This window comes from Camelus dromedarius, chromosome 1 (genome assembly GCF_036321535.1).
Source record: "Camelus dromedarius isolate mCamDro1 chromosome 1, mCamDro1.pat, whole genome shotgun sequence".
Taxonomy (NCBI): Eukaryota; Metazoa; Chordata; class Mammalia; order Artiodactyla; family Camelidae; genus Camelus; species Camelus dromedarius.
This window is the reverse complement of record NC_087436.1, coordinates 20376789-20395301: the sequence shown is the minus strand read 5'-3', so window position 1 is coordinate 20395301 and position 18513 is coordinate 20376789. Positions and strand designations below refer to the sequence as shown.

General features: G+C 40.9%; 1 protein-coding gene across 4 annotated transcripts in view; it reads right to left on the bottom strand.

The window, feature by feature from the left end:
- OTUD4 (OTU deubiquitinase 4) overlaps positions 1–5442 on the bottom strand; it is a 39079-nt gene extending 33637 nt beyond the window's left edge. For all 4 annotated transcript variants that reach the window (XM_064492666.1, XM_064492732.1, XM_031465336.2 and 1 more), the window contains exons 1-2: positions 5284–5442; positions 1022–1105 (exon numbers count right to left, since the gene is read on the bottom strand). In XM_064492666.1, coding sequence (XP_064348736.1) covers positions 1022–1105; positions 5284–5442 — 243 coding nt within the window. The remainder of the gene's footprint in view (positions 1–1021; positions 1106–5283) is intronic.
- Positions 5443–18513: the final 13071 nt, after the last annotated feature.

Genomic DNA, 18513 nt, shown 5'->3' with positions numbered 1-18513 from the left:
TACTTCCCTGCTGTCTTCACCATCATACCATAACACTCTCTCATCTAGCCTTCACATTACCAGTTTTTTGTTGTTTTTTTTTTTTAAGAAGAAAAGTTTTCAAATCTGATCAAGCAGGTAACTCTCCTTCCTGGAATGTATTACTGTGCATCTGATAACACGGCACCCAGAAAAATGTCACCAGTAGTAATATTTCGCTTAAATATAGGAACTCAAACCCAAGCGCGCATCTAAACTAAGAACTGTTTACCTACTAAGTCTTAGAATTGAGTTACATGCAAAGCATCTATGTTCCTTTGGCAGTCAACAGGGGAAAATTCCACTGAAAGTTGTCAGATGATGTAGGTCATAAAACCAATAATTAGTAAATCTTATAAGGTTTTCGATGTAAAATGAAAATAGGTCACTGTGGCATCTTATTTCATAGCCTACTACGTACTACTGAGGAAATTACAGCAAGTTGCTATTCCGTTAACTACTAATTAACTGCTACATTCTATTAACTACTAATCGTTAAAATTACAGTGTTCTGATATGCGATTCCCAATGATGAACCCTGAAAATTAAAAATCTATTAATCTGATAAAAATCAAAGGCTCAGCATTAGCTATGCTCAGCATGTTTTATATTCCAAGTCTGCAATTTTTAAAATTCATAGGCGGTCACCAATCACAGAATGCTGTTAACCACACACCCAATTCCCTGATCATGTCAGACAAAGCTCACTCTAAATACATACAGATCCTCCCCGAGTCATCCTTCCATCCTCCACTGCTCAGGGTCTGATCTGTTACAGAAGCTTTCTAAATGTCTGAATAAACAAACACCATAAAATGGCCTTTAAAAAAATCACAACTGAAAATAACTGGATTTGAATTCAGTAAAGCAGTTCTTTTTTATAAAGGTTGTCTTCATCAGCTACATTAAGATCCAACCTGTGAAATTCCCACTAGACCACTTCTAAAAAGTGAAACGTAAATTTAAGGCAAGACACCATTACATGTCTAAAATTACAAATTACCTCTTCAAATTTCTCTCGGTTCTCTCGGAGATAATGGATACAGGCCATCCGGACTTCAACGTGGCGAGACTGAGAGTGCAGCACCTGCAGAGGAAGAGGCACACACCACTGAGCACCTGAGATTCAAGTCCTGCCGGCAGGCCTCCTCTCACCCAGCGCGACCTCAGGACCAACAGGCACCAGCCTCCACCTCCCCTACTCTGAGTTCTAGCTCGTGACTCATTCCCACCTCTTCCCCAAACACATACACATACAACAGGAGCACTTCATAAGCCAGGTGTCATCCTACCAAGAGCTCAATACCACTTTCCTTTAGGTCACTGAAATCACTCCTTTGAGGAAATCTTTGTAAACTTAAGACACTCTTCTCTCGGCCAGCTCTCTACTATAACTGCTCTTCACGAAGCAGGGCTAACAGAATTCCTGCTACTCGGGGCTTAGCTTCATCCTATGCTTGTTGGTAAGGAGAACAAATAGGCAACTTCAACAAAAATCCCCGTTTTAAGAAGCTTTAAGTCCATAAGAGATAAATTTCTTTTTCCCAGTAGTTTTGAATGAGTTGCCTCATATATAAATTCAAGTCCATTGTGGTTTCAGAGAAATTAAGGCACTCATTCCTAAATCCTTAGCTGTCAGGCTTACATGATTCTTGGAAGAACACGCAGCGAGTAGCACACAGGATGCAAATGTGCCCCTGTGTGCTGTCGTCCAGCAGCCTTGAAATTTGCTCTTAAGCCCCAAATCTTACAGCACCACCTGAAAGAAGTAAGCCACACTACAAAGATGATCCAAATCCTCTCACTATGTAGCCTCTGTATTCTTCTGTTAAACAACCAGTTCAACGAAAGGATAACCTACTAGTATTTTGTCTTACTAAAATTCTAAGGCTTTGGTTTAAAACCAACTAATATCATCAAATGGTTAGGAACCTCTTGGCTAGTCTCCAATACTACCATACGTTTAACTACCATACTCAAAATTTTTTCCTATTACTAAGTGTCTCAAACGAAGGTGCTCCTGGTACCCTACAAGGTTAAGGTACGGGCAAAAAAAAAAAAAAAAAAACACTGACACTTAAAATAACCATTATCTCAAACTACTATCAAGGCCTCTTGAGAATCTACTACAAAGAAGCTTTAAGAGCTGCAGCTCCAATTCAGTGATTCTCCCTTATGTTCAGGATGAGCAGAGAATTCAAGACAAGGGAAGCTCCAGCTAGCTGCACATTTTACAGGGCTTTGTGGATAGCAGCCAAAGCTCATTTATACCCACAAAACCAGAGGCAGAACTGTCTGGACGGCTAGTACGTCCCTTTACGTTGAGATACACTGAAGATGCACTAGCTGAGGTTAGCAATGAGTCACTTTCCAGTACACCAGCTGGAATTCAGCTTAAAGAACATAAACATTGCGTCTTAGGAACTACTAAAAAGCATCCTTACCTATTCTAAGCTTCCAGCACTGGAAGGACTACATATGTAAAAATAGCCATCACACATTTTTTTTTTTTTTGCCAATTCAACAAACGACATTCAGCAACACTCCTTTCACAGAAGCTTTGTTAGACACGACTGTGAATCAAGGTATTAGTCTGAGTAAACCACAGTGTCATCTGATAGGGCCTTCCTGCCATTAGTAAAGAGAAGCTAGTCTTAAAGCCATTTACCTAGCAACAGGTGGCAGACATAAGTGAGTAAAGCTTATTTTCCATCAAAAACAATGGCAGGCATATCTCTTGCTTTCTCTCCTCTTTTAACAAAGATTTTATTAGCACATGAAATCTGAACCTGTTACTCAGAAGCAAAACTCTCAGCAATCTGCATCAAGCGTGGGGTGCCGGAGCTTTACTGTAAGCCAAGCACTGTTAAGAGAAGCAAAGTTAAATGACAACTGTTTAAAAAGCATAATGTTGTGCAGGTTCAGGGACATTCAGGAAGAATTCAAATGGCATGACAAATATCTTTGCAAATTACTGTATACGTGAAGATAAGCTAGAAATAGGAGGCTCTCCAGTCTTAGGACAGACAGTGATAAACACTGAGAAAGGCTGAGACACTGCTTTAGCAAGTCCTCTCAGAGCGCCCTATTTTTAGCTCCATGGCCACAGAGCTGATTCAGGTCAGGCCTCCTGCAGGCCCAAGTCCAGAAGTGTAAAAAGGGAAGGGCCTATCTAAATCGGGTAATTTGGAGGGAGACACTTCTCCTAATTCAAGACTCTCCCCTCAAAGACTGCCATTTAGATTACTTACCCTGACTCCTTGTTAGAAGTGATAAATTACTTAGATATAATTGGAGAAATCGTACACCAAAAAAGTCAATCCTCTGTACGTATTTTTAAAGGGCAGCCTGAGGCTGCTGTTACTCCCCTCCCCTTGCCCCCTCCCCCAACACACACACTGCCTTTGGCCATGAAGGCTACATCTTTAGTCCATGTCTCCTGAAGAACTGAGCTTCCCCCAAAATTCATGGTATTAAGCTTTCTAAAAGCTCAGTATACCCTAAGTCGAGTCACGTATTTGGAAGGGACAGTCCCTTATGCCTGACTTAAATCCCATCACAATAATATACAATAAAATGTGTTAGCTGATGTTAGCGATGAGTTTAGTGTAATCAGCCAGCTTGTGTTCCTTTCTACTTAAAAATAGAGAGATTCTGTATAATCAAATTTGCCAATTATCTATGGCATGTAGTACTGAAACCAGACACACCTTTCTGCTTCAGCACAAACTAGGATGTGGATGATCCAACTCCAAATATGCACCATAGTTGCCTTATTTCTCTTGGTTTCCACCTGCTTCCCTACCAGACTCTTCCTAGAGCTAACTATGTGTAAATAGAGGCTGAACTCACTTCTACCTCTTCCCTCTGCTTCTGGAGGTGCCGAGAGGTCCAGGGATGTGGAAAACAGAGATGTGGAAAACTCCATAATGGGACTATTACTAATAGTAAAGATAAGTGCTCTGTGTATGTGTGGACATACCCCACAGCAACGTTAGAACAACCTAAATTTCTAAAAAGAGAAAACTAATGAACTGAAAGACACAGTTAGATCTGAGGAGCATTGCGAAGAATGTCTGAATGACAATGCCTGCAATAAAATGCAAAGGTGTGGACCAGTTAAATCAATTTCTTGTTTTTTCTTTAAAAAAAAGAAAAAGAAAAGCATCTTATGCTCTGGATGTGAAAACGAGGGCCTTTAAAAAACAAATAGCTGGCCTTTTTGTGCTGAAAACAATGCGAATAGAATAATCTATAGATGTTAGTTAAACATTCACTCACAAATAGGAATTTTGCAAGCTACTTAGCATTCAAAAAAGGTGACAGAAAGACAAACAGAAAAACTCCAAGGAGGCGAGGAAGGAGGGGCGGATCTTAGGCCAAAGGAAAGCAACCTGCGAACGGTAGGAAACACACCAAGGCAGTAATGTGAAACTTCTGTCCAACTATTTCAACAGCTATTTTTCAATATAGGATCGGTTTTGGTGGCTGCATACCTACCAACTACACAGTGTTATATAATACATAATAAGCTCTCTTACCAAAAAAAAAAAAAAAATCAGAAATACCCTCCCAAAAACTTTGTTAAAAGTGATTTTGTCCAGGGCCTAAAGAACCCCAGGTATATCCTTCCTACTAGCAACAACAAAACACTTTTTTAAGTCAAATATTTACAGTATACCTACAAAGCCTTGCAGAGCATTTAAAAGAAAAAAAGTGTGAAATCAACTCAAAGACAATTATTTTAAAACACACTATATTTTCAAAAGGCTGGCTTTCCCAAACTGCACATTTTCCCCCTCCTGATTCAGGTGGACATCGGCGGGACGGCTACCCACATTCCAAAGTCCGGTAAGAGGAAAAAATCATGTTCCACGAGTCAAGCCCGGTGCACCACCTCCTCTAGTAAACATTTGGTTTACTGGTGTGAACGCTGTGCTTAAAAAACCAAGAGAGGATGAATGCGGAACAGGAGGAGGAAACAGCATTTCGCCAAGTCCCCAGCCATCAAGCAGGCTTCTCGGCAGGCCTCGCGGGCTGTCCTCCACTCGTCACCTCTTCACCAGGAGGGCCGACACCCGGTTCATGCACAGGTTTTTAAGTTTCGATTTAGAGCTACCAGACCCTGGGTAGCGTCCCGTTCCGGCGTGACAATGGGCCGCTGTGACGACAGCGGGGCCACGCGCAGCCCGGGACGTGGGCGGCCCGGCCGGCCGCCGCTTCCCACCCGGCCCCGCCGCCTCCCCCCGTCCCCCGCCCCATTACCTGCTCCGCCACGGCCCGGAACAGGCACGACCCGTCCTTGGCGACCAGTTTCCGATACAAGCCCAGTTTCCGCAGATAGGCGTCCATGGGCGTCGCGTCCTCGCGGGGCCCCGCGCCGCCCTGGTCGCCGCCGTCGGGGGCGCCGACGGCCGCCTCCATGTTGCCGGTCGCGCTGCAGGCCCGGCGTGGCGCGGGCTAGCCCCACATGGCCTCGCCGCCGGCTCCTCGACGCCCCGGCCTGGGACGGGCGGCGGCTCGGGCGGCGGCTCGGGCGCGGCGGACGGCAGGCGGCGGCGGCGGCGGCGGCCCGAGGCAGCGGTCCGCGCGCATAGGGGAACCCTGCCTAGTGCATGGCCGTGCGCACGCGGCCGCCTCCCGAGGGACCACGCGCCCAGGGGCGCCGAGGGGAAAATTCACGGAAACCCGAGAGCGAGGAGTCACTTCCCGGCGGCCTTGCCGCCCGGCTCAGCAACTGCGCGGGGGGTCGCCGCCCCCACAAGTTTCCTCGTCCCGACCCGGCTGAGGCGAGGAAACCCCCGCGGCCCGAGCGCGCGGGGCCGGCTCAGGTGAAAGGAGGCCTGCGGCCCCCGCGCGGCACCCACACCGGCAGCCGAGGAAGCCGAAAGAGAAAGACGCGGCCTTTCGTCTCCGAACCTCGCAGGAGGGCGCCGGAGGGGCGGGGAGGGGGTGGGGGCGCCCGGCGGAGGGCAGCACCCTCGCAGCCCAGAATTTGTTTTCGCTTTCGGCCCGACAGCGGAGAGGACGGCGGGAGGTGTAGTTTGGGCAGCGGCAGGAAGTCGGCCTGCGGCGGGCGGGGACGCGCGGCCGGCCTACCCGGGGGAGGCGCCCGCGAGGCACGCGAACTACAAGTCCCTACAGCGCGGGCGCCGAGGCCGCCACCGCCCGGAGCCAGCTTCGCGCTTCCCGGGCACCGCGTCCGCGAGCAGGCCGAGGGTCTCCGCCAGCCGACGCGCGGCGACCTGCGCGCGCCGCCCCGCCCGCCGCCCACTGCGCCGCGGGGCCGCGGGAAGTGCGCGCGCCCAGCGTGCGCGGAGTTGCCAGGGACACGGAGGCCGCTGGGTCGGCCCTTTGTGTATTTCCAAACAGAGGGCGCACCTGTCTGCTCCCCTCCCCCCCGGCCTCTTCTCCTGGCGTTTCCATGGAGGTGGCTTTAACGGCTTAAGCAGAAAATAGAGCTAATTGGCGAAGGCTCCTGGAACTGGCACCGTGCAGAGCGACACAGGCTGTCCATAAATCAGCCGTGAACTGCTGATTCCTATTAGAGATGAGAAGTACAGCTCACGCGCTGTGGCAAGACGATGCTTTTGCCGCAGGCATTTTGGTTTACCCTGCCACTGTAGCTGCCCACCCCAACACAAAGAGGTGTCGCTGGTGGTGAAAAGATTTTTTTTTTCTTAAAAACTCATCTTGTAATTGCCTGATAACGTGCTGGACTTGCCCTGGATTCCAGCAATGCTTACTGGAGCCTTCCTGCTCAACTTCCCACCCTCTGAAGTGGAATGACAATTTTTGCTTTAGATCCCAGAATTTATCAGTATGTTTTTGTGACACCAGAATTTTATTTTGCTAAGTACAACAGCATCCGGTGTCCTAATCATTTAAGTACGCGATTAATCGTAAAATCTACTACAGTCTTGAGGCCGTGGTGTGTCAGGAGAATACTGGGGCGGGGGGCGGGGGGGGTACTGGAGAGTTTAGACATGTGATCAAATAGACTCTGGAATGGGGTCAAGGCTGACTCTCACCTGATGGTGAGAGCCCAGTGCAAATTACTGAAAACTCTATTTTAGTAATTTGTTTTCAGTACTTGCTGCAGACAATTAATGACTCATACAGTCTCTTTTCTTTCGAGCTTCTAATTTTGATTTCTTAATGTTTAAAGAGTTTATCTCCAACTGTGCTGTTTTTAGAGAATACAAAAGTTACTGTGACCTGAATGAGTTTTCTTGTCCCAGTAGTAAATTTTGTACATTTTGTAAAGAAATGAACACTTTGGAATCACTTTTAGAAAACTCTAGTTGCAAGTCAAAAGAAAAATTGCTTTTCTTTCTTTAAAAATATATACTTTATATATATTTCTCATTACACTGAAAAAGAATTTACCCAGTATTGCCACCTCTTACAACATGGCTTGCTTTTTTTGTGGTTTTTTTTAAAACATGGCTTGCCTTTTAAACCCACAGAGGAATTGAAAGTAAAGTAGTACTTAAGCTGTAGAGATTAAATACTGAATTCCTAAAATGAGCGGATTCTGTAGTATTAGTTTTATAATTAGTTTTATAAGCAGCAGACTTTTTTCTCTCAAATAAATCTTTTTTTTTTTTTTTTACTTTTTATTGAAGTATAGTCAATTTACAATGTTAGTTTCAGGTGTACAGCAAAGCTACTCAGTTATACATATACATACATACATACATATTTTTTCACTTTCTTTTCCATTACCAAGCAGCACACTTTCTAATGTGCCAAAAGAAAACTATGCCTTTCCTAACATTTATGTAATATTCCTTCAAGAAGCATTTCTGAAGCTAATCTCATATTCAGTATGTATTTATGGGAAATCTACTGTATATATAATGCTAAGATTGCATTGCTAATTATCTTGAGGATATATTAGAAACATTTCCAAGGCCTTCAGTTTGAAAATTTATCAGGATTTATTTTGAAATTGAAATGTTCATAATTACATTGCTTTAATTTTCTAAAAGTGTCATTCAAATAAAAGTTTTGCTCACTTTTTATGTGCACAATGATTTCATTTTGAGTGGCTAATAGTGTTTCAAGCATATTTTTTATTTTCAAGCCTTATCCATATTTTAACCTGATTTAAATATGCTTACATATATATTTTTTAATTTAAAAAAATCACCATTTTCCAAAGTCTCAAAAATCCTTTGAAACACTTTGAAAAGGAAACCAATACATCATTAATTCTACACTGTCTTTATTTTCTGTTGCAAAAAATGTAACTCACTAACAATAGTATAAACAATATAAGAGTGGGTAAGATCATTTAAATACGTATTCTAGCATAGAACCTGACACTGAGGTTGCCTTTCGGTATTTTTTAATTTTTTAATTTTGTATTTTGGTGGGAGGAGGTAGTCAGGTTAATTTATTCTTAGAGGAGGTACTGGGGCTTAAACGCCCCCATGCATGCTAAGCATGCACTCTACACTTGAGCTATACTCTCCCCCCAACTTTTGTTATTTTTTAAGTGAATTATTAAATACTAAGAAAACAGAAGACTTTCTAGAATTCATCACAATTCTATGTTATCTTGTCAAAATGTGGCTTATTATCAGAAATATTAGAAGAATAACACATTTTCGGTGTTTTCCACACTTGCTGTCGTGGCAAAATTACTATCTTCACTCCTGCTGCATGAGTGAAGAACAGCCTCACTCTAAACTGGCTGCTTCTGGTTCCAAAATTAGAAGTAAAACACCTGTTGTATTTGACCCCAGGCCTGTTTAAGGAAATCCTTTAGGTATTTTGAGACCTAATCCAAGACAGACCCTCTGTATGCCAAATCCCCAAATATAGCTCACTGTTCAGGCAACGTTAAAAGATCCTACAACTTTAAACTGGACCAATACTTACAGAAACTCACTTGCTTTCAAAGGACCTTTACTTCTTAACATTAACCTCTGAAACTTTTCAAGAAACCACATCTGACTGAAAACGTTCACTCTGAGGAAGCCATATCTGATGAGCAAAAGTGAAGAACTCTTTAAACAGACGTTTGAATCAAATAAAACTTGGAAGATTCAATGCTCCTGAGAACCTAACAAAATTAAACAAATTCATCCTACGCAAATATGTCAACTTTTTTTTCTTGTACACAGACTGTTTGCTCTGACAAACTTTGAAGCTAATAATTGGATGGAATTCTTTTTTTTTTAAAGAATGATAGATTTTCTGCATTTGTTTTTTTCCAATAAGAGGTTAGGTACTATGGTGGCCAGCCTCTAAGATGGGCCCCAAAGATCTCCAACAGGTGGTGTTCACACTCTTGTATAATTGCCTCCACCTACAGGGTGACAGGTCTGCGAAGATTGGTTGCATGATCTGCATGACTAGAGCAAAAATGATGCTATGTCCCCGCTGAGATTAGATTATAAGAGACACTTTTGCATTTTGATTGTTCTCTTACACTCCCTCTCGTAGAAGCTGGTTGCTGTGGGTCCTGAGCAGACTTACGGAGCGGTCCTCTTGGTAGGGAACTGGAGCCCTAGCCAACCACCATGTGAGTCAGCTTTGAAGTGAGTCCTCCAACCCAGTCAGGCTTTCAGATGACTGCAACCCTGGCTGAAATCTTAACAGCAACCTCATGAGAACCCTGAGCCAGAACCATCCAGCCAAGCAAGCACTGAGATTCTTAATTCTGAGATTCTGAGATTCTGAGAATCTTGACCTCAGTAACTGTGTGAGATAATAAATGTTTGCTGTATTAAGCCCCTAAATTTTGGAATAATTTTTTACACAACTATTGGTAAACAGATACAATGCTCTATTGTTTCTCTTTACTGGGTTGACACAAAATGTATCTTAATAATTCATGAAAGTAACCACAAATTGAATATCCTTAGTGGTTTTAATAGTTCTCTAAGTTACCAGTAAGTGGAATTTTTTTAAATTTATAAAATCCTTTACAATAAGAGAAAAACCTAAGAATGTCAGGGCTTTATTGCCACATAGCATTTTGATTTGTTTTCTATAAAAATTCAAGAAATTTAATCCTACAAAAAAAAAACCTATTTATATGAAGAAAGACCTATTTCTTTCAGATCCTATGCGCTGGAGACTACTAACTGTCCTCCACTTTGCATTCGACACTCCTAAATATTGTGCAGGGTAGCCATGCACAGGTTTCCCTGCCTACGTTGGCACTAAATGTGACCACGTGACAAGTTGAGGCCAATGACATGTGAGCAGAATTCATGAGCTTAACTTCCAGGTCATCTCCTTAAAGACGAAGCCTTCTGTCCACTACAGTCTTTCCTGTTTCCCAAGGACTCATTTGAAGACATGATTGAAACTAAGCCAGCATTGATGATACAAAGACAACACCCTAAGAGATAACAGAGCAAGAAGATGAAGGAAACAGCATCCCTGAATGCTTCATAGCCTGAAGGCTTGAATCACTCACATCCAGACTACTTTGTGAGAGAAAAATAAACTCATTTAACCAACCATTTTCTGTTGTTGTTCTTTTACAACTGGTCTATGTATTCTAGCATATTTTTCTTCCAATATTAAATAGGTAGTGGTATTTGGGGCCAAATGAAATTTATTTACAAATTTAGTTGCACAGAGCATAACATTTTTGGGGGGGGAAGTTCAGAAAATTTTTTTCCTGAAATTTTGTTAATCCGAAATGTTAAAGGACTTCCAAAAAGATTTTCTGATGTTATTTCAACAAATGACTTTCTTCATCACCAATTCACATTCTCCTTCAGCTGCGACGTTGGCACTGCTGACTACCTCCTCATTTTGAAACTCTCCTGGGCTTGGGGGATGAACTGAGTAAGTTCTAAACCCCAGAGCTCAGACTGTAGCCCTGACACCCTGTCACAAGTGTGATTGGAGACATCAGACTATGGTTTAGATTCTTACAGCAGCTGTCACTTCCTTGTGAGGTAAGCCCATGGACATGCCCAGGCTGGACAGACTAAAAACCTCACAATAGACTGAGACTCTTAACACTAACGGCTACTCAGAGTCCATCATCCCTGCAAATAAACCCCCACGTATTTCCAGCCTTGTACCCCTCCTTCCACTACCACCTCTCAATCCCCACCTGGACCGAAACAAACTCACAAAGTCGCCTTACAAGGAATTTACTTTAGGTCCACAGTGTGGGATTGTGAACTCTTTGTAGGCTTGTAGAATTTAAGATGATTTTCTGTTTCCCAAGGGTTTAAGAGTGTATCTGGTTTGCATATTCAGGTTAGCAATTCAATAAATATTCGTTAAATATTTTCACGTATTTCTAATAAACCCCTCAACAAGAAAGATATTTAGAATGAAAATTTATAATTATGGAACCTGTAGTTGAGACCTAAATATTTGGCCAAGACTATGTGTCAGGTTATACATCATATTTTTCCTTATAAACAAAGAATTGAAGGTAATCTAAATGTTCCACAATAGAAAACTGATTAAAGACATTTTAATATGCACATACAATTAGAATACTATTGAGGCGTTTAATGTGTGTATGTGTCTGTGTGTGTGTGTGTGTGTGTGTGCCCGTGTGTGTGTGTGTATTTATCACAATTACCCAAAGAACTCCTTAAAACCACATTTAAACCAAGATGACTGACATTTTTTTCTGTTTCAAACCTTTTTTTTTTTAAGAGATTGGTACATTTAGTTCAATCATAAACCCACGTTGATACATCATAATCACCCAAAGGCCATAATTTACATGACAGTTCACTCTCAGTGCTGTACCTTCTATGGGTTCTGACCAATGGATGCTAACATGTATACATTATTATGGCATCACACAGAGTATTTTTACTGTCTTAAAATTCTCTGTGCTGTGCTTATTCGTCCCTTCTTCTGTCTCCCCATGACCTATGGTAATCACTGCTCTTTTTATTCTCTACAAAGTTACCCCCTTTCCAGAATGTTGTATAGTTGGAATCATACAGTATATAGCCGTTCCATATTGGCTTCTTTCACTTAGTCATATGCACTTAAGGTTCCCTCACATCTTTTCTTGGCTTGATAAATCACTTCTTTGTAGCTCTGAGTAATATTCCATTGTCTGTATGCACCATAGTTTATCCATTCACCTACTGAAGGTCATCAAGATGACTGATTTTGAAGGGAGAGGGTGGGATAGATAAATCAAAGATTAGACTATGAGATAATTATTGTTGAAATTAGCTGATGTGTATTTGAGTGTTTATTATACTATTTCTTCCACTTTGTACATATTTGAAAATTTTCTATGATAAAAAAGCTTAGGTTTTTGAATCCCACTCCAAGTTTCTTGAATCAGAATAACAAGGGGTAGGGCAGAGGAATCTGAGGTTTAAAAGTCTTCCCAGGTGGTTCTGCAGATCAGCCAGCATTTCTGGGAACATCTGAACATTGAGATGGCAGCACGGGGGCAGGGCATATCATCTAAGAAAAGGAAATCATGGGTTTTTTAATTAATGTGAGAGTAGGAAATAGATACCTGACCTTTATTCCAGGTCCATAATCCCTGTTCTAGATCATCACAAAAAATTCTTCAAGATTGCAATCTTTATGATACACTCATTGTTTTATACAACAGGCATACCCCGGAGATACTGTGGGTTGGTTCCAGACCATTACCGTAAAACAAGTCACACGCATTTTTTCATTTCCCAGTGCATATAAAGTTACGTTTACACTATACTATCGTTTATCAAGTTGTGCAATAGCATTATGTCTAAAAAAACAATGTACATATCTGAGTTAAAAATACTTTATTGCTAAGAAAGTGCTAACCATCATCTGAGCCTTCAGCCAGTAGTAATCTTTTTTTCTGGAGGGTCATGCCTCAAATATGTTTGAAATACGGTGAGAATTCTGAAAATATGACACAGAGACATGAAGTGATTAAATACCTTTGGAAAAATGGCACCTAAAGACTTGCTTAACACAGGGTTGACCCAAATTTTCGATTTATAAAAAACATAATATTTGCAAAATGCAATAAAGCAGAGCACACACACACACACACACACACACACACACACACACACACACACACACACACACACAAGACCAAGTTGTGCTTTTAGTATCTTTGGACAAAGACATATTAAGATAAAATTTTATTGCTTAAGAGGATTGCAACATAAAACACCAAACTTTTTAAATTAAACTAAGACTACACAATAAGACTTTGTTAATAAAAACACAAAAATGTACCATCAACATTGAAACTAACATAGGTACTGAACATACTATGAAGAGCAATGTAAAAGTTACGTGAAATGATTTTAATGAATCTATTGAGAATGCAACTGACACACAATAAAATGTACATTTTACACTGCACACTTTGATAAGTCTTGATACACGTATGTATCTATGACACCATCACCACAATCAACATAATAAACATATTCATTACCCCTCTAATTTTCTTATTCTCCTTTGTAATCTCTTTACCTCACCCTCACCCCCTCTCCAATCCTCAACTCTCCACGTAAGTACTGATCTGTTTTCTGTAACTAAACTTAATACATGTGTTTACATAAACTGTATTATAGCTAGAGCTGCTATAATACAATACCACTGCCTGGGTGGCTGAACAACAGAAATTTATTTTATCACAATTCCAGAGGGTTAGAAGTTCGAGACCAAAGTGTCTGCTCACAGTTGACTTCTCTGAGGACTCTCTCCTTGGCTTGTAGATGACCATCTTCTCCCTGTGACCACACGTGGTCTTCTCTGTGTGCCCATCTGAGTAGAAATGTTCCCATCTTAAAGGGGTGCCAGTTAGATTGGATTAGAGCTCACCCTGATGACCTCATTTTAGTTTAATTATCCCTTTCAAACACTATCTCCAAAACCAGTTATATTCTGAGGTACTGAGGATTAAGATTTCAACAAGTAATTTTGGGGGGGATACAATTCATTTCATAACAGAAACTGTAGATTAATTTGCATTTTCTAGAGTTTTATATGAATGGAACGCTTTCAAAATAAACTCTTTTTTTGTCTGACTTTGTTCACTAAGCATATTTATTTTGAGACTAATTCATTCATGTATCAATAGTTCATTTCTCTTCATTCCTAAGTAATATTTAACTGTATAGACACACTGCACACTGTTTGTCCTTTCACCTGTTAATGGAAATTTGGGTTATTTCCAGTTTTAGACTATTAAAAATAAAACGGCTATGAACCCTTTATTTCTCTTGGGCAAATTACCTAGGAGTACAATGGCTGGTTCATTTGGTGGGTGTGTGTATAACTTTATAAAAAAAAAATGCCTCTGATACTGGGATTTATAATACAAAATATATATTTGGTCTTTGTTTCTCTCAGTTCCTGGTACAGAGCTCCTAAACTCTTAAATTTCCTAAGTGAAGGGCGTGGTAGACGTGGCTTTGTTAATAGGCAGCATTTTCGGAAAACCCCAAGGTAACCTAAGGATGGGCTGGTTGCCTGGGGAACCAATGATGAATAAAGGGTTGGAAATTTCAGTCCTACCCCAGCTTCCTGGGAGGAGAGAGGGCTGAAGATTGGCCGATGATTTAATCAATCATGCCTAAGCAATGAAGCCTCCATAAAATCCCAAAAGGACAAGGTTTGGAGAGCTTCTGGATTGGTTAACATATGGAGATTGAGGAGAGTGAAGCATTCAGAGCAGGTGGAAGCTTGAAGCCCCTTTGCCCATACCTTGCTCTTTGCAAGACTGTCCTTGGGTTCCCTTTTTCTATACCATGGCCTAGAACTTCTCTCCAGACATTAAGTTGGGGTAATTGGAGAACTCACAACATCTGTTTCCTATCTTTCAGTGATTACCGTCCTTTGTTTTCTAATGTCCATTGTCTTGAAAACCATTGTTTCATATATTTTGTCTGGATTTGGGGTTATTTCAGGAGGGACAGTAATTCTCTTAAATGGAATAACAGAAGTCTGAAGTAATAATTTGAAAACAAATACAGAACAAAACATGAGTGTTTTTATAGATTTTCCAATTATGGCCACAAAATGTCTATATTTCCCTGATTTTTGACTCCAAGGCTGCTGTATTATCTTGGCTCCTACTGGAGAATCTCTGATCCCAGTCACCTCTGTATCTTTCTCTCTCATGTCTTGTTGAGATACTCAATCTCTTTCAGAAAATGCCCTGTGCCTCCCCAACCATGTGGCAATGGACAACCACGAGTTGATGTATACAAAGATTGTTCTTCATAAATGTTCTAATTTTGAGAAACAGTCTCATTACTTTTATATGCTAATCTATGTTTGTTAATCTGATTGTATGAATATACTTTTAGGTGAAGATTTGTTCAGCAAGCCTTTGCCGTGGCCAAATTTACAAGTTACACAAATACAAGAGTACTGTTAGTTTAAACAACGGTTGATAACAGAATTGTAAAAGGAGAGAAAAGTTTTTCTAAAAATAAAGGAAGTACACATATGACATACACACCAAAGATACCTTTTCACTCTGAAAAAATAAAATGGAATCCACTAGAAAACTTTTAAGAATTAATAGACAAGTTCAGCAAGTTGCAGGGTACAAGATCAATAAAGAAAAATCAATTGTATTTCTACACACTAGTAACGAACAATCTAAGAATAACATTAAGGAAACAGTTCTATTTACAACAGCATTAAAAATAATAAAACCTTAGTAATAAATTAACAGAAGTTCAAGAACTTGTGCAAAGCTACATTGTTTGTTGAAAGAAATCAAAAAAGACCCAAATACATGGAAAGACATCTTGTGTTCATGGATCAGAAGACACAATACTTGGCAAATTAATCTACAGATTCAACATTAATTCCTATTTATTTCTCCAAAAAGATATCCAAACGGTCAACAAAGCTCATGAAAAAAAATGCTCTTTGTTAATCATGAGTATCTAAATCAAAGCCACAATCAGATACCACTGCATGCTCACTTGGATGGTTACAATCAAAAAGACAGACAACAAGTTTTGGTAAGGATGTGGAGACACTGGGATCCTCCCACATTTTTGAAGGGATTGTAAAATGGTGCAGCCACTTTGGAAAAAATCGTTCGGCGGTTTCTCAAAATGTTAAACATAGAGTTACCACATGATCTAGCAATTCTACTCTAAGGTGCATGTTCAAGAAAATGAAAAACACATGTCCACACAAAAGCTTGTGCACTAATGTTCATAGCAGCATTACTCATAATAGCCCAAAAGCCAAAACAACACAAATGCCCGTCCAATGATGGATGGGTAAACAAAATATGGTATATATAGCCTTTTAAGAGAATATCATTCAGCAATAAAAATAAAAGAAGTACTGATATAAAATGAATGAATCTTGAAAACATTATGCTAAGGAAATAAAAGCCTGTCACAAAAGTCCACGTGTATAATTTCATGTCTATGAACTATGAATTGTCCAAAATAAGCAAATCCATAGAGGCAGAAAGTAGATTTATGGTTGCCACAGGCTGTGGGGTGGAAAAAATGGAGAGATACTGCTAATAGGTACAGATTTTGAGGGGAGATGGAAATGTTCTAAAATCAGAATATGGTAATGGTTGCACCACTCTCTGACTATACTAAAGACCATGAAATTGTGCACTTAAAAACGGTGCAAATTTTATGGCATGTGAACTACGCTTCAATAGAGCTGTTATAAAAAAATAACTAAAATGTAATGTAAGAATTTGAAATAAACTTAAAAAGCCAAAAATGAATGCATTTTATTACTTGCCTTCAGATCTACTACAAAGTTCAGTTTTCTAAAGTGTATAACATTTTCTTCTGCCAAAATCTGCTGTTGTTTTCAGTCAGTTCAATTAGTGTCAGTTTCCTTTTCCTCAATTAGAAAAAACAGTAAAATATTTAGACTGATTAGTCTGGTGATATAATAAGCTTATCTAGTATTATTCTTCTAGGATAAATATCTGTAGCTTTACTAATAACACTTTCAGACTTCTAATTATCCATTTTTCTAAAAACCTTATCCATAGATAATCTAAGATGTAAAAGTGGAAAACAGAGTGCCAAGAAAAATGAAAACATAATGCCAGTAGAATGAGAAAAATGTAGCAGCGTGTGAACTTTCTACTTGTTTTCGTAGACTTCTTTCTTTGCAATAAACACGTTCTAGGAAAGAAGGCACTTTCATTGCTACTCCTGAGAACAGAATGAACAAGGTATTTCCCAACCTTGTGTAAAGAGTCATCACTGGCCTAGGCTATTGATCGAAGCATGGGTTTTAAGGGCCCATCAAAGTCTGTTGTGAAAGAAATTTAAGAATAGGACATTTGATTTGTGTGATTGTATAACAAAAGCATAGGGCTGAAAGCAGATGGGGAGAGGTAAGACAGGGGCTGGCGCTTGGGATATAAACATGGGGAAAAAAAGTCATAGAAAGTAGGAACCTAATGCCCAAGAAGCGCCAGATGAATGAACCAAGGATTACTGGGAGGCTTTACTGGCCAGCCAGCTCCTCTAGTCTCCACAAAGGTAAATTCCAGGCCTCTGCATACATTGAGTCTCATGGTTATCACGCTGAGGCCCCCAACCCAACAGTACAGAGGTTTCACCCAAAGGCTTAAATCCTGTCACGGTCCGAGCAGGGCCCTGGCCACCTACCAGAGTAACGAGGGTGCTGAACTAGGAGAGAGCACGTTCCCTGCTCCGCTGCGGCGTGCAGGGATGTCCACTCTTCCCCTCCTAAAATATGAAAAAACAAAACAAAAAAAGGAGAAAAAAAAAATCTTAAATGACGTCCCTTGACTAGCTTACTGGACTGATTATTTACTTACAGTCTCTCAACCCCAAACTGACCCTTTTATGGCTCCTGTATTGACGCCAGGACTCGGACTTTGCAAATTACATTTCCCAGGCTCCTTTGCCAGCCGGCTGTTAAACTCTGCCAATAGGAGGCGCTAGAGCAAGACGAGCTGCTGGGAGGAAGAGGGAGAGACTTCTTTCCTGATTTTCTTTTTTTCTGTTCCTGGATGTGTTGACCCAGCTTTCTTCAGCACTCCCAGCTCTACCATCTCCTTGGAGGTAGCCAGGCAGCATGCACTTCTCAGACACCCGATCCCCAGCTCCAGAGGGGCCCTTCCTCCAGGGAGGTGCCTGGTAATCTCAGTATCCTCCCCTCTGGTTCCCCAGACCTAGAGGCAGCTGTCGCTTCTGCTGTCAGCTTTGGGTATCTCCCGTGTTAAAATACCTGATGTTTTTCTTTTTTTCTGTCTCTTTTTCCCTGACTGGACTCTGATACAGTCCTAAGCTCTGCTAGCTGTGACATGTAAGGACATCCAACTCTTCCTTTATAAAGCTTTGGAAAGACTGAACCAAAAAGAAAAGAAAAATTGGTAAGTTTTGCTCCTTAGTTAGCTCAACTCCTATAGTCTTCCTAATTAAATTTGAATCCACCTCAGTTTGAACATCTCATGTCTGTTTTTCCACATGCTTAAATGCCACCAATACAGCTTCCTCTAGCAGGGAATGAATTCCCATACAAAATAAACAGTTGAATTTC